At 35.0% G+C, this 15,770-nt stretch overlaps 1 protein-coding gene across 3 annotated transcripts in view; it reads left to right on the forward strand.

Moving 5' to 3' along the window:
- LOC132139091 (EGF-like repeat and discoidin I-like domain-containing protein 3) overlaps positions 1-15,369 on the forward strand; it is a 224,988-nt gene extending 209,619 nt beyond the window's left edge. For all 3 annotated transcript variants that reach the window (XM_059547727.1, XM_059547729.1, XM_059547728.1), the window contains 2 exons: positions 2,387-2,542; positions 14,521-15,369. In XM_059547727.1, the coding sequence (XP_059403710.1) occupies positions 2,387-2,542; positions 14,521-14,670 (306 nt within the window). In that variant the 3' untranslated portion in view covers positions 14,671-15,369. The remainder of the gene's footprint in view (positions 1-2,386; positions 2,543-14,520) is intronic.
- The last annotated feature ends 401 nt before the right edge of the window (positions 15,370-15,770 follow it).

Genomic DNA, 15,770 nt, shown 5'->3' on the forward strand with positions numbered 1-15,770 from the left:
TTGGCATTTTAAAAAGCGGATCCATGTGATTTGGGCAAATTTACAGCATTACCTTGTTTGCATTATTTCTTTAGTGAATTGAGCATAAAAACAATGCAGACAACATGTGGAAATAAACAGCGCAATCAGAGAGTGGAATTAAAGGGTTACTACTACCAAAAATTTTGTCATTAATCACTTACCCCCATGTCGTTCCAAACCAATAAAAGTTTTTTTCGTCTTCAGGAACACAACTTAAGACGTTTTGGATGAAAACCAGTAGGCTTGAGACTGTCCCATAGACTGGCAAATAAATAACAGTGTCAAGGTCCAGAAAAGTATGAAAAGCCTCGTCAGAATAGTTCATCTGCCATCAGTGATTCAACTGTAACGTTATGAAGCGACGAGAATACTTTTTGTACACTAAGAAAACAAAAGTATCCCTTTAATTGTTTGGAATTCCAGTTGTTGTTTTTTTTTTTTTTTACAGTTCACAAGCTAACATACCTGAATTCATTCGCTGACATTAAAGATAAAAAATTGTGTCCTCAGGTTTATACGTAACTGCAATTACTGCCTCAACATCAAGGTCTTCCTTTGTTCAGACGTTCATGGCTTGATTTATTGAGTGAGATCAGCTTTGGGTTCAAGCTTCTTTGTGAAATCAAGGACGTGCAGGTGTGTCGAGCACTTCCATTCACTCCAGACCACTCACTCCCCTTTTTGTTATCACTGCCATTACTTTGAAAATGTCACATATGTTGTTATATGCAAACATACATAACATTTATATGAGTCAAGTCAATGAAATGATCTCTGTTTTACAGCATTGGTGGAAGAGGGTATGAATCTATATTTAAAAGCAGGCATTATCATCATATATATATATATATATATATATATATATATATATATATATATGTATGTATATATATATATATATATATATATGTGTGTGTGTGTGTGTGTGTGTGTGTGTGTGTGTGTGTGTGTGTGTTGATTGAGTGTAATTAAAGAAAAGTTAAGTGAATGTTAATTGTTGTTTCTGTTATAGAGTAATAAAAGAAAATGTTTCCTTGGTTGAGAAGCTTAGCCTGAGCCATGCAACAGTAAGGCAGTTATAGAATAGTACATACAATAACTTCAACCTATACAGTATACAGAGACTGCCAGTGTAAACATTGTATACATTCAACAAATATGAAACATACACCATAGTACTTTATTAGTGCACTGTTGAAATGAGCATTAATTCCACTGAGAAAATAAGCTCTTCCACAGTCTTTGCAGCAGTACACACACTCCTGAGCTTGTGTCGGTTCTTTCCAGTGTTTTATCTGTCGTATCATCTCACTTTTATTTTTCATTGTCACCTTTGACTTGTTTGTGTTGATTTATAAGGCACTAGTCCTTGTAAACATGCTTTAGAACAATATGCATGTAAAATGAAAATAAAAAATAAATAAAAACAAAGTCCAGTCGCATTTACCATTGTTCTGTAAATTTTCATTTCAAATGCAATCCATACAATAAGATTTCCCCATGCAAATTTCACAACGATTTAAGTTCACACACAGATTCATCACACTGATCAACAGAAATCTGGTTGTTTTATAAGAGATTTATGTGTTAGCTGACCTTCATACATTGCAAAACTACGGACAACTGACAATGGATTTCACTGAACCACAACTCCATGGCTTTTGACTGTTTGGTGTATTTATTCTAGCATTAAGGCTCCTGTCCTGAAGTGCAGTGGCTCTATATGAGTGATTTTTTTCATAACAAACACTATTCTGACTATCTACCTGTACAAATGATCTGTCGTTTTCTTTTGTTTTATGGTGTAGTTTAAACCATTCTTCTTCTTTTTTTGTGGTGTAGTTCAAATGCAGTTGAAATAATAATGACTTAAAACGTCAAACTTTATTGAGACTGCTGCAGCCCTGGTCTCTAACAAGTTTAGTAAGGATGTATTTATACACCTTCAGCCAAAAATGGCATTTGGCATTGCAAAAAAACAGTTAAAAGTACATATGTAGGTTTTAAACAAAATTACATAAAGCACAAGTAAATAAAAAGGGGGGGGGGGGGGGGGGTGTGCTCTGCAGTTTTTGCAATAAAAAAATCTCAGTAAATACAAGTGCATTGAATATTAACCAAGTGCAATTATCACATATTGCTGTGGCTAGCAATCACAGTTTTGCTGAGCTGAAATAAAAGGCTACTTCTTATTGCCCAGTTTGCTTTGAATAATTGATGATACCCTCCAAACAAATGTACAGTATCTTTAGAAGTTATTGTCGAAGATTAGAGTGGAAGATTCAGGCTATTTGGGGAGTCAAGTAATCACTAAAATCTCTTGCTTGATAGAAGAACTCTCTCATTCTCTCTCTCTGTCTTTCAGGTTGATATGCTTCGGCCAACAAAAATAACCGGTGTTATTACCCAGGGGGCGAAAGACTTTGGACATGTTCAGTTTGTCGGCTCCTACAAACTGGCTTACAGCAATAATGGCGAGAGATGGCTTATATATCAAGATGAAAAACAGAAGAAAGACAAGGTAGGATTATTTCTTGCACATTACCGCATGTCAAAAACTTATCGCAAGACCAAAAGAACATCTATCAATTAACCAAAAGGAACTTTTATCTCAAGGTTGATCTGAATTGCCTTGATCCAAAGGTTGTTGTTTTTTTTTTTTTTTTTTTTTTGCTAAACCTTAACACTACTCTAGATAGTCATTCATTTCATAAACCTGGCTTCCATGGATAAGTTTACATCCCAAAGTCAATGAAAGAAGCACCTCCTTGTCTGGAATGAGGGTTTTATATTCTCCTCCCATGCTGACCCTTCTGCACTGTCCCAGGGCAGACTCTGTCTTTCTTTCTCTCTCTCTCTCTCTATGGCCTGCCTACAACCAGATAATGAATCTGCCCAGCCTCAGTGAAGAGTGTGCCAAACATGTTTGTTTACAGGGCACTAGTGGGTTACAAACGTCCATTCCATTTGCCTGAGCTTGTCTTATGAGGCTTCTGGCGTTATTTAAACCTAGCAACGGCACTGTTTGTTTGTCTATGTACATTCTGGAAACATTGTTGAATTTACTTGCTAGTTTTTGAAAAAGATACACTTTTATCTGGGAGTCAGGGTTGTTAAATGAAAAAGCTAAAAGTTGACTGAAACATGGCTTTTAGCAGTAGACATATGTCTCTTTGTGACCTTAATATGTATAATGTTTGTCACACAGCCCTGTGTCACAGCTCTTATTTTAGTTCATTTTCAGCATTGAGATTTGCACTGCATTTGGCTAATGTTATAAAGATGTGTGCCATGGCTGGAAGAGAGCCGGTGAATATTAGCTGGCACAGGGTCAACACCTTGGCAAGCCAAGCACAGCATGGATCTTCAGATAAAAATGTGAAAAGCCAGAGCTTCCTTCGATTATAATGAGATGATTAAAAGCTAATCTGCACCCCAGTGTTTCTCACTTCTTCTTTAATGATTTTTCCTGTTTTCCCAAAGTTCTTAGCTCCAGTTTTATGATATAAAACCTAATAGTTATTATTATTTATTAATAATTAATTATTAATAATAAAATAAAACCTAACCTAAAAATATCAAACTTATTAGTGTTCCTGTAGCTCAATTGGTAAAGCATTCCCCGGGAACACATGATAGGTAAAAATTGATAGCCTGAATGCACTGTGAGTTGCTTTGGATAAAAGCGTCTGCTAAATGCATAAATTTAATTTAATTTAAATTTTAGTATAGCCTTTAACATGACCCGATTCCAAGTTGTTGGCATAATGCTAGAATGTTGAAAGTGGTTGTAAGGTTAGAGTAGAATTCAGGGTGTTACTATGAAGTTTCTAAGGTGTTCTGGGTTGTTGCTATGGTATTACACTGTAAAAAAAAAAAGTTTATATATATATATATATATATATACATATATATATATATACACACCCACACGACTACCAAACAACAACTTCAACCCACTTGGTTGGTTGGGCTTTTGGTTAATTTAATGAAATAAGGTTTGTTGTTAACACAAGCTCAAGATATGTTCACATTTTATTCTGTGAAAAAATAAAAATAATAATAATAATACGCTTCTACATGTTCTTTTGCATACTATTTTAACTCAAACATTCCAACTTGTAAATTGTAAAAACTATGCATCGATAACCGCAATAATTACCTGCATCTGTCCTTCAGGCCAAGTCATATTTGTGAATATAGGTTGACATGTCCATGGAAACCGAAATCTCTGTCTTAGCATGTTAGTGCTGTTCAGCTGAGCCTTCTAAAGTGGTGCTCAAAGTTAACGTAACTTCACCATGTTTCATTACATATCTGTTTGAATGAATCAGTGTTTTTGAACGTGTAGTTGAATGAATGGTTTTAAAGACAATATCTTACCAATGTAACTGCACTGATTGCAATGTAACTGCACTGATTGACAGACCGTCTATAACGCATGATTGCAGTTAAGCTTTTTAGATTCTTGGTGAAAAACAAAATATGCAGTAGTCAAACTTTTTTAATGGTCACAGAGCTTTTCTGGAAAAATCCTAGCTTTTTTGTCAATGGAACCAGAGTGAGGCTAATTTCCAGACGACGTAAGTTATAAAAAATATGTCATTCTACTAGCAATCTCTAGAAGCAAGGATAGTGGCAAGAGAGTTTGTAAATAAATGTTAACAGTTTCCCTGTGCTTTGCTTGCCTTGCACCTGTCAAAAAAACACACACATTAACAAGTTGTCATTGTCCACAAGAGAGTGGCGTCAATGCATTAACAACTCGTTCAGCTTGGTTCTGTAAACACTACAAGGATTTAATGAAAACTGATTCTGCTCTGGCTGTCACTCCCCAATATAACCAACTCTGTATGTAAAGAATGGCATTAAGCATTCAAAAGAGTAGTGACAACCAAATGTAGCTGCATTGTGTACTCATGTGTGGCCTAATATCACTTGTAGTCTGTTCCTCAGATCTTACTCTACCTTTGGCCAAAACCCAAATGTGCTTAGCCTCAAGAGATATACACCAAATAATTTCAAACAAGCCATTTTGATAACACACTCACATAATGCTTACTTACCCCATATTTTCTACTCAAACAACACCTTTAAAACAGATTTTACCTCTTTTCTTTGAACATTAATCAGCCCACCTGAAGCTGTTGGCAGTGAAGAAACTCAGATTGGCACAGTCATGCAACACTCATCAATGATTAGCTTTGGTCAACGTCAAGGGGTTAATAAGCCTGTGAATAGAACTATTCCCTCACAAGCAGTGGGGTCAATAGCACATTAGATGGCAGTAAATAAGATCGCGTCCCAAGATTAGCTGTCAGTGGATTCCCTTCCCCCACCCAAGCATGCAGCCACATTCCATTGATATGGTCCTAAAGAGGGAGATGAATCTCTGTGGTCTATATCAAGATGCCGCCACAAATGGCAACCATGGTGCTGAGCTCCGCACTTCTTCTGCCATTTTTGTTCGTTTTTTTTCTGTGTTTAGTCATTATTCTTCTATAAGGTTTTACCAGAGATGAACTCCTTAACCCCCTGGAGTCGATTCATGCGGATATGCATTTTGAGGAATCTTCTTCTGATAACCCCAAAAAGAACTTAAATTACACTTTCAGTTTTGATCGTACAGATAAGAGCAATGCATCAATCGAATCTGTAAAGTGTCTACTTTTATTTATATACACACATAATAACAACACAATCAGATAATCATCCAATTTGGCACAGGTGCATTTAGTTTAGTTAATCATCTTAACTAGCTATCTTAACATTGTTTGGCAAATAATCGCTTAATGCACCTTAAAGGTCACCATCTGTCAGGACCTGAAGAGATACACTTACAAAGACTCTGCTGCTAAAATGGGAGCTACTGAAACATCATTGAGTCTGTCCTGTGTTCATCCATAACTGTCTGGTTTGGTTCAGCTACGAAGTCAGACATCAAGAGACTACAATGGACAGTCAGGACTGCTGAGAAGATTATTGTTCTTATTACTGCCCAAACTCCAAGATCTTTACACCTCCAGAGTGAGGAAAAGGGTAAAGAAAATCACTTTGGATCCCACACATCCAGCCCACTCTCTCTTTCAAATGTTGCCCTCTGTTTGGCCCTACAAAGCACTAACCAGAACATCCAGGCACAAGAATTTTTCTTTTTCTTTTTTATTTTTCTGAAAGCTATATTCAACTTGTCCATAATAACTGACACATTTATACGTACCATCTGAAAATTTTACTTTTTTAAATACATAAAATGTACACTTGTAATTAGCATATCTGCACATTCATTTTTTTCTCTCTCTAAATATATTCTGTATATATTGCATTTAATTTTTTTTTCTTATGTTAATATTATATTTTATCTCTATGATGTAATTCCTATGTATGTCTGCAGTATCATGTATGTTTGCACTATGTCCGCACTTTCTTCTGCTCTGGAAGCTACTGTTGCCAAGACAAATTCCCATTGTGTATATGCAAACTTTTTGACTTCTATATTATTTTTGATTGTGTTGTATATTTTGAAGATGGCAGTTGATTAGCAGCAATGCATAGGCTTAGAAGATTCATATCAGCATTTGGATGAAGAAAGAAAAGATATGTGATTGGATTCCCATGATGGGTAAGACCAGAAGGAAATATATGGTTCTTCTATATATGGAATCTTCTATTGTATAATTTGTATCGGTGTCAAGCCATGACTTACAACCAGGAATGACACAAGTTCCCTTGTCTTTTGGTAGTAGGTGCCCTTAATGTCCTCATTGCAGAAATCAATACTGTGGAAACATTGCCCAATGGGTTAAATAGGAGGCACAGACCAGAACTGATTGGAGGGGAAAAGTAAAATTATATTTCCAGCTACTGAGCAGGAAGTTCAGGTGAGTCTTAGTGAACCGCAAAGGGCATAGTGGGTATTATTAAGGAGAGCACCTTCTGAATGTTAGAGGTGCTCCTCTGAAATGCCTGCATTAATATCTGTGAAGACTTGATGTAGACGGACAGTACAGGCAGTTTCTTCCTTTTTATATGAAGGGAAAAAAGTTTTGTGATTTTTGGCATGTTTCCGTCATGGCATTAGCCAGGGTTTGAAAATTAGGTCGGGGGTGGGGTTAAGAATTGTGCTATATTAACCCCTACAAAAACAACTCATTATATAATAAACACATTAGAGACAGACATGTGAAATGTTTGTGAAATATATGTGTTTTGGAGGGATGAACATTGTACCACAATTATACCATATTTCTTGCGTCAAAATTTGTTTATACCTTAATATAGGTTAGGGGTTGATAATTTTATCAGTTGTTTATTATTCATGCAACAATACATATATGTTATAACTTTCATTAATAACAATTGCTATATAGATAATAACTTTGTCTAGGGCTCTTATGAATGTTTTTAGCATGATTCTGTGAAAATTTAACTACTATACTGAAAGAAATAGCATAGACTTCTCCATGGCTAGTGTTTGCATATTTCATTTCTTTCTCTAACCCATAGAACCTATATATATATATATATATAATTCAAATACTTTTCAAATAAGATAAGATAAATATATCTAAAGTGTCAAATTAAGTATTGAATATAATTGCTGGATCTGGCAACACGCCAGAGGCTGCGCCCACGCCCTCACTCAAAACTTTCAAGCCTCATTCACTCCGTCAGCATCTCGCAGTGATCATTTTCATTCAACAGACCCTTAACATTTTTGAAAAACTGTCTAAACATGCAAACACTCATATGAATAGCAAATTTGACATTCAGAGAACAGTTTTTATTTCTGAACATGAAAAATGTACAGATGACCTCATAGCTGGCTAAGGGGCATGGTTTTGGTCACTCTTCTAAACATATCACGTGATCTTGTTCTTATCACACCATAGTAAGAATACAGCTTTCAAGCTTTATTGAAATCTTATTTCACCCCCTCATTTCCCAGTTGCTTTCAACTCAAGGGAGAAAATGCAATATCAGATTGTATCATATCTCTTTTTTAACCTTTCAGATGGGGATCTGATCTAATGGTTGTCTTAAAGTGCTATTTATATGGTTGTTGGCAATAGGGTTCTGAGGGTGATGGGCCTTGAAGATTAAATTGAAAACAATGCAACCTACTATTTACTGTGTTCAGGTGAGATGAGCTCTAGAACAGCAGTTGCATTAGCCCAGTATATTGACTAGCATTCACTGAGATTACCTCTCTTACACAGAATCAATTTAGAACTGCTGAACAGCCTCTTGATGGGTGTGGGAAATAGTGACAGTTTGGTAATGTGTTATATTGTCATAAGTTAAATGAACTGTGTGCTGTGGCTTAATGGCCAAATATGAATATATAGTGGTCTGCCCTACTGTCCATTTGCCCCTTTTTAAGCCTCTTTGCTGCATATCAATAAGATAAAATTACTAGGGCTGTCAAAATTAACATTAACATTTGAACACTGTAAAGACATTATATTGGCTTGGCAATTTTTTTTGTTTTTTTAATTTTCGATATCCTATATTCTGTGTTCTTTTTTATTTATTATTAAAGTTTGTATTATTATTATAATTATAATAATAATAATTAAAGCAGCAATATTAAAGCAGCAATAATAGTATTAGTATAATTTATTTAAAACAACTGTTTTTTATTTGATTATATTTTTAAATGTAATTTATTCCTGTGATGGCAAAGCTGAATTTTCTGCATCATAAATCTAGTCTTCAGTGTCACATGATCCTTCATGATCAAATACCGTATTTCCGTTTATTTTAAATTTTTAATTCATATTTGATAAATAGAAAGTTCAATAGAGCAGCATTTATTTTAAATAAAAATACACTTACCACAAACAAACGAACAGTAGTGTGCTTAAGAATATGTATACTAAATGTGTTTATGTATTAAGCATGAAAAAATATATATAATCAGTTGAAAGCTCTATTAATTACACAATCATAAAAAAAGATAAATCATGAATAAATATTATAATCAATTGCCAGCTCTATAAATTACACAACCATAATTTGAAAACTGCCACCTGAAGCTTGCTTATTTACAGGTAATAAGCTGTGAAAGTCATGACAGAAATTCAGATCAGGTCCTAATAGGATTGCTTTCCTGCTGAGTCACACCAGAGCTTCTCCGTTTTATCGGCGCTCAGGGGAAACAGAACAACTGTACCTGTGGAGCCCTCACATTTGATCTACAGTATTGTTCGAGATTTGTTTGCTGTGCACAGCACAGCCAGTTCAACTCCTCTGTTACTTTATAGATGAGTTAAACAAAGGAAGGAGACTGAGTTCAGAGGGAGAAAATGAAAAGCGATTGTGTCCTCTTGGCCCCTGTCAGGGTGTGGGATGTCAGCCCTCTGGGTAAATAATGTGGCCTGCCACTTCTTAAACACTTACTTTTATAGACAGTGCAGACAGTGTCAGGAAAAGGCGAAAGCTCATGCAATATCTCCATCATTAGTTAATAACATTAAATTGAGCAAGCTAGTGCTCTACAGATGAGGCTGGAACAGTGCAAAATATGAATTTTGCTCAGGTGAGCAAATGATAGGGATAATGCAAGCTAGCACATAAGATAAAGCAATATTATATATCTAGGAATATATAAAAGATGCTTTGTACTTAATAGATGCTCAGTTTCATAGAGGGTGTTGTTGGCCGTCATTTCAAACTATGTTTCTGTCCTTGTGCGTGCAGGTACTTGAGAAATTATGATTATAAATAAACTTATTAAAAATTTAATAAAACTGTACAATGTTGTTAACCTTTTCTTTCTTCTTATTTTTTGTAATATTTGGTTGTGTTTGGGCTGTGTATTTATACTACTTACAGTATCATGACATGCTTCCGTTACAGTAAAGTAGGTTCTATTGAAATCAGTTCAGTTGGTATTATTGTGGTGCCTGAATGTGGAGCATTTCAAATCAGTCACTTATAAGGTTAACATGACAGTTATGCTGCGTTTGAAGGCAATAGCCTATGTAGGCAGGGAGGCAGGTTTTGAATAGGCTTAATTATGTGGCACTGATGATTGTCAAATTCTACTTCAAAGCAAATCACATTTCAGAAATTATGAGCCCTGTACACAAACATTGCTCTATCCCACCACAGAAAGGAATTCCCCGCTCACAGACACAGCTAAAACAAAACTTGTAGGCTACAGATAAACACAACATCTTCCCTCAGCTCATATGATAATCTTATATCGTATGTTCTCATGTGCTATTTGAACTGACTACTTGTACTTTTACATGATTACATTTCTTAAGAAAAAATTAATACATCTGTTTTACATTTTACTCCTCACAATTTTAACGTGAAAATTTAATTTTTGTGTTTAATTTACTTCCCTTTTACACACATAAAATGTGCTGAACGGAAACAGAAATGTGAGCTCTGGAAATGAAAAGCAGACCACGATTACTAGATGTCAAGGACCTGTTTGAGCAGAGATCAATTCTGAAAGGTAGAAAGGTGCTTGGTTGTTTAATTATTTTGCTGTTAACGGTCTATGTAGTATATTTACTGACTGCACAAGCTTTACTCACCCTTATGCCATTCTAGATGTATATGACTTTCTCTTTTCAGATGAATTCAGATGATTTTAGGCCAAGTGAATATGACACCATTACTTACATATATTGTTTTACTTTATTGTTTCTATCTGTCTATCTATCTGTCTGTCTGTCTGTCTGTCTGTCTGTCAGTACCAGATTTGGAGTCAGTTGCAAAATCCTTGCTTAGATTTAATACTCATATCTCTCTACAGACAACCTTGTTTTGCCATGCTGCAAAAGGACTTGAGATTGCCTTGCCACTTTGAGTATCAATCAAGGGATTTTTACACTGATCCGCTCCATAGAAGGGACCCACTTCAGAGGACGTGTTTATTAATTGAGCAGTCTTGCAGCTTACAGATTCTATGAAGTAATAAGTGTCCTTCCCTTGTGATCAAACTCCAAAAGCCCTCACCTCTAAATAGAATATCTGTTATACCTGATGGTCCTACTTAGATAATCCTCCATTTGTTTCTGCATGCCATAAGTTTTCTAAAGACAACTTTCATCGCATGGCTTTGGAGTGATGAGAGGAGCAGTGCAGGAATTAGATTAAGCAGTAAACACCAGACACAGATTTATGGGATGTCTTAGAGATTTGTTTTCTTTTCAGCTTTTATGCATAATTGTTCCAAATATTCTTGGGTGCACAGGGAGAGAAGGTAATTGAGAGTGACTTGTTTCCATCATTTCTTCAGGGGGTACATCAGAAGAGTGAGATGTCTCATTTGGAAATGGTCACATAAAGCTAAAGCTTTCACTGGAGTGTTTACTGTTGCGTGAAAGACTAAAATACATTAAGTATATTTAAAGTATATTTAAAGATGGGTACTTTATACTCTTACTTGAGTAAATGTTTGGGGAAAAATCTGTACTTTTACTTCGTTACTGTGGGCGACGCTCCTCTCGTTACTTTATCTTAATGCAATAAATGTTATAAATGCTTCAGTTTATTCCAAACACGCCGTCTACTTTTCTCTGGGCAATGAGCGATGCCCATTCGCAAATGATTCATTCTTTTGAGTCAATTCTGTTCAAAGGCTTGATCAAACCAATTGGCAAACGAGCGAATTGGTTCATGAATCAGTTTGAATGAGTCGTTCAGTTCCCTGCCACACACGCTGAGCGTCTGAAGTGGTTCACTCAGAGTTGTAACGTTTAACATCAGCAGCGTTGAGAACGTGGCTATGGAACTGCACTGAATTGAAACCAAATCTGCAAAGGCTATTATTTGCTAGCGATGGAGATCCTTATTAGATGAACACCGCGTGTGCTGTCTACTGTTTAACAGGTAATAACTTGGGCTACATTCGATTACAGTACACGATACCACTGTGACATTAGTTTGTTGTACGTGTGTGGCTTCTAACAGAGGGGAGTCAAGTTGAATGCAGCTTCCAAAAGACAAAAAATAGCCGATTAAGATTTTATTAATTTGAATACAATCACACCGGTGCGAGTACGTTCAGCAAGTCATATCATCAGCTGCTAAATTCAGATCTGTGATTGCTTGCTTGCACTGAGCCAGAAATAGATGTGTTTTTACAGCACTTGGCATTATAACAAATCACACATGATTCTGTTAAGCTTATTAAAGCATTGGCCAATCAGAGGCGTTCCGATGAGTCATCGCTAAAATGCCGGTGTTTCCTTCACTCGCTCACTGACTGAATACCTCTTTCTGGTGAATATTCTCTCGTCAGAAACAACAAAGTGCAGATGTGTGTACGAATTTTTAATTAAGATATTGATTTCACAGTGTTAACAGTTTCAGTGATTTTAATGGGAGTTTCTGAGAGTGATTGAAATCTAGACTGTCAGTGAAAATGATCTTTAATAATGTAAATGTTATTTGCTCTCTTTCTGAACAATGAAAGATTAGTAGCAATATTCATATCACATTAACTTTCAATGTTAAATAAAGTCAGTCGTATTAAAAAGATGTTATGGCATGACACCTATATCTGTTACTTAAGTAAACAGACAGGGTTTTATAATAAATTACATAAATTGGAGTAAAGGCTGATGAAATATATACATTTATACACACACAGATACATTACATACATTTTATCTATATATCTAAATAAAAATAGGCTCAGTAGCCTATATATGACCCAGTAACTAGTAACTAACTACTTGAGTAGATTTTTTATCCGATACTCTTTTACTTTTACTCAAGTAACTATTCAAGACTAGTACTTTTACTTTTACTTGAGTAAATATTTCTAGAAGTACTTTTAATTTTACTTGAGTACAGTTTTTGGGTACTCTACCCACCTCTGGTAATGGTACACATAATCATACCAAAACATTTCTGTACAAGTCTTTCAGTTTGGCACATTTGTATACCAATTGAATACAGCATTGTTTTAACCACTGCACTTGCGTGTCAGATGTGTGTGCTGTTTAATGCATCTGAAACTTCTTTTCCTCAGTGCACGACTTATATCCTACATATGTCTTCTTATCTAAATGTTAGAAAGTCATGCCAGTATTTAAATTTTGCATTAATGATCATCCTGACAGCAAGCAAGTAAATCTTTTAAAGAATGAGTGTCGGAGGGCATGCATGCATGTCTTACAGACAGAGAGCAATAACATGGGAGCATAATAATTCTTACTTAAATATTAATAATGCTAAAATAATTTGCATTCAAAAGTGAAAGCATTTCAAATTATGTTTCCCATAAAATTCATGTTTTCAGCAGTATTGACCATTTATTATTATTATTATTATTATTATTATTATTATTATTATTATTATTTAAAGATACTGGCATAGTTTGTACAGTAAATCAGTTTCTTTCTTTTTTGTCCTTATTTTTAAGCAATGTTTTTTCTCCCACTGTACCAAAAACATACCGAACTGTGACTTAAAATATGTACCAAACCATGATTTTTGTGTGCTGTTACAACCCTATTACAGTTACAGACAGTGTCAAATAACCTATTTGTGCAAATTCTAAAGGTCTTCATAGTTTAAAGTATAGTTCAATAGCAGCAATTAAGTTATCCATCAGATGATACAGCTTATCTTTACAAACACAAATAATGAGGGTAGGGTGACTTAGGTACAAAGTATCAATTCACTCGGTCAATAGAAACAGCTCTGATGGACTCTTTGTGAACCACTTGATTTATATTTGCATTTTTTCTCACAGATTCAGCGTTCGTCCACAACACTGCCTGCACATACACTCATGTTTGATTTTGCATATACTGTACTGTAATTGGCCATATTAGAATCACACAGGCGCCTGCGGTGTCATCGGGGTTATAAAATGTTAATGAAAGAAATGAGAGCAGCCTAATAAATCTTGCTTAACTCTCATGTATTTCCTACCAGACTATCTATCGACGCTCACAGCCAAAGTATGCATGACTTTATCATTAGAGCATGTCGGGAAATGCTTGGCACTGAAAAAACATTCTTCTGTATGTAGATTCCCTGCAAACACACAGGGCATTAGATGAGAAGTTCAGCAAATGAGTTTATGTTTTGAGCTGCCCTTTTACCAAATCAGTTTTTATGACATTTCTCCCCGATCTGGCTCAGAGTACATTGGAGAGAGTTGAGCTGCAAAGCACAAGATTGGCTCCAAGGTGCAAAAAGGGAATGCTGATTCAGTGTGGAAGAGAGAAAGTGAGGGAATCTGTCACACATTTATGTAATGCTTGCAACACCAGTGATTAGACACACAGGTTCTCTTGCTGAATCTTCCCCATCTCTGAACTCTTTGCACTTAACATATACACATGGTCAGAATTGTTGGTACCCTTGGTAAATATGATCGAAGAAGGGTGTGAAAATAAATCTGCATTATTAATCATTTTGACATTTTATTTTAAAAATCACAAAAATCTAACCTGTCATTAGAGAATAAGAAAATTAATCAGTATATAATTAAGGAATTTTTCTTTTTCTTTCCAACAGGTCTTTCAAGGAAATTTTGATAATGACACCCACAGAAAGAATGTGTTAGATCCTCCCATCTACACCAGATTCATCCGAATTCTTCCATGGTCATGGTATGGAAGAATCACTTTGCGTGCAGAATTACTGGGATGCACAGAGGAAGAGTGAAGACTCCTTTTCTCTGGCCCATATTCAATATAAACTGTGCTTCAAAATGTAAAATTTAAATTGTTTTCATCTGAATTTTCAATTTTTGTAATATTATGATTTGTTTTATTTTATTTTATTTTACCCTAAAGAGGTTGGGTTCAGTCATCTATTATGTCCTGCTTGTTTGTCCTTTTTATGGTCTGTTACTCTCTTTTTTTAAGAGCTAAACGGAAGTTAAAAATTCACTGTGGTTTATGCAGTGGAACAATAGCCACTGTACAGTGTCACTTTAAATCAGAAAGAAAAAACAACAACAATTTGACATGCAATGCTTATTGGGCCATAATCAAACACACAACAAAAAAGACTAACATTAACATATAAAATATCTTTCTACTTTCATTGTAACAGCAGGCCTGTCTTAAGTTATATCTCCACTGACACTGACATTGTTTTGTAGACAATAAATATGATGGTATTGTATTATATGTAAAATGCAAACTAACTGCATGATGCAAAAGTGAATAGAAGTATAAGACAACAAGATGTATAAGTTCAAATTAAACCATTTCGTAGATCTTTTTTTTTTTCAATCATTTCAAATTTTTATGATCTGTTTTCTCGTACTTCTCTAAAGAAACTGTTACATGCCCCATAACATAATGACATCCCATAATGAAAGCAACACTACAGTACTGGAAGCACCTATTACAGACTAATCTTTCTGTAACTAATCTAATCTGTAACAACAACAGGATATTTTTTTTTAAGAAAAGAATGTCCTTGGGAAATTCATAATTTCGAGGTATTTTAATGTATACAATATTGTTTAATTTACAGACGTCTCAGTTTTTTCAGGCTGTTTACCTGTTTATTACCTGTACTACTGTATTTTTATTTTATTTTCTTGATTGTAAAAACCTCAGGATAGACGTCACCTTTTTTTAGTACTTGCAATCTTATGATTAAAACTTTGGAGTGCTTGTTAGAAAATGTGAAGGAATATTAACATACGAAAGAATGTGTTTTATTGACTGCACTAAGTGGGATTTTTTTTTTTTTTTTTTTTTGGCATATAATAAAGTCACCAATAAATAATGTTAATGTCAATAAATAAT

Source organism: Carassius carassius, chromosome 4, assembly GCF_963082965.1.
Source record: "Carassius carassius chromosome 4, fCarCar2.1, whole genome shotgun sequence".
Classification (NCBI taxonomy): Eukaryota; Metazoa; Chordata; class Actinopteri; order Cypriniformes; family Cyprinidae; genus Carassius; species Carassius carassius.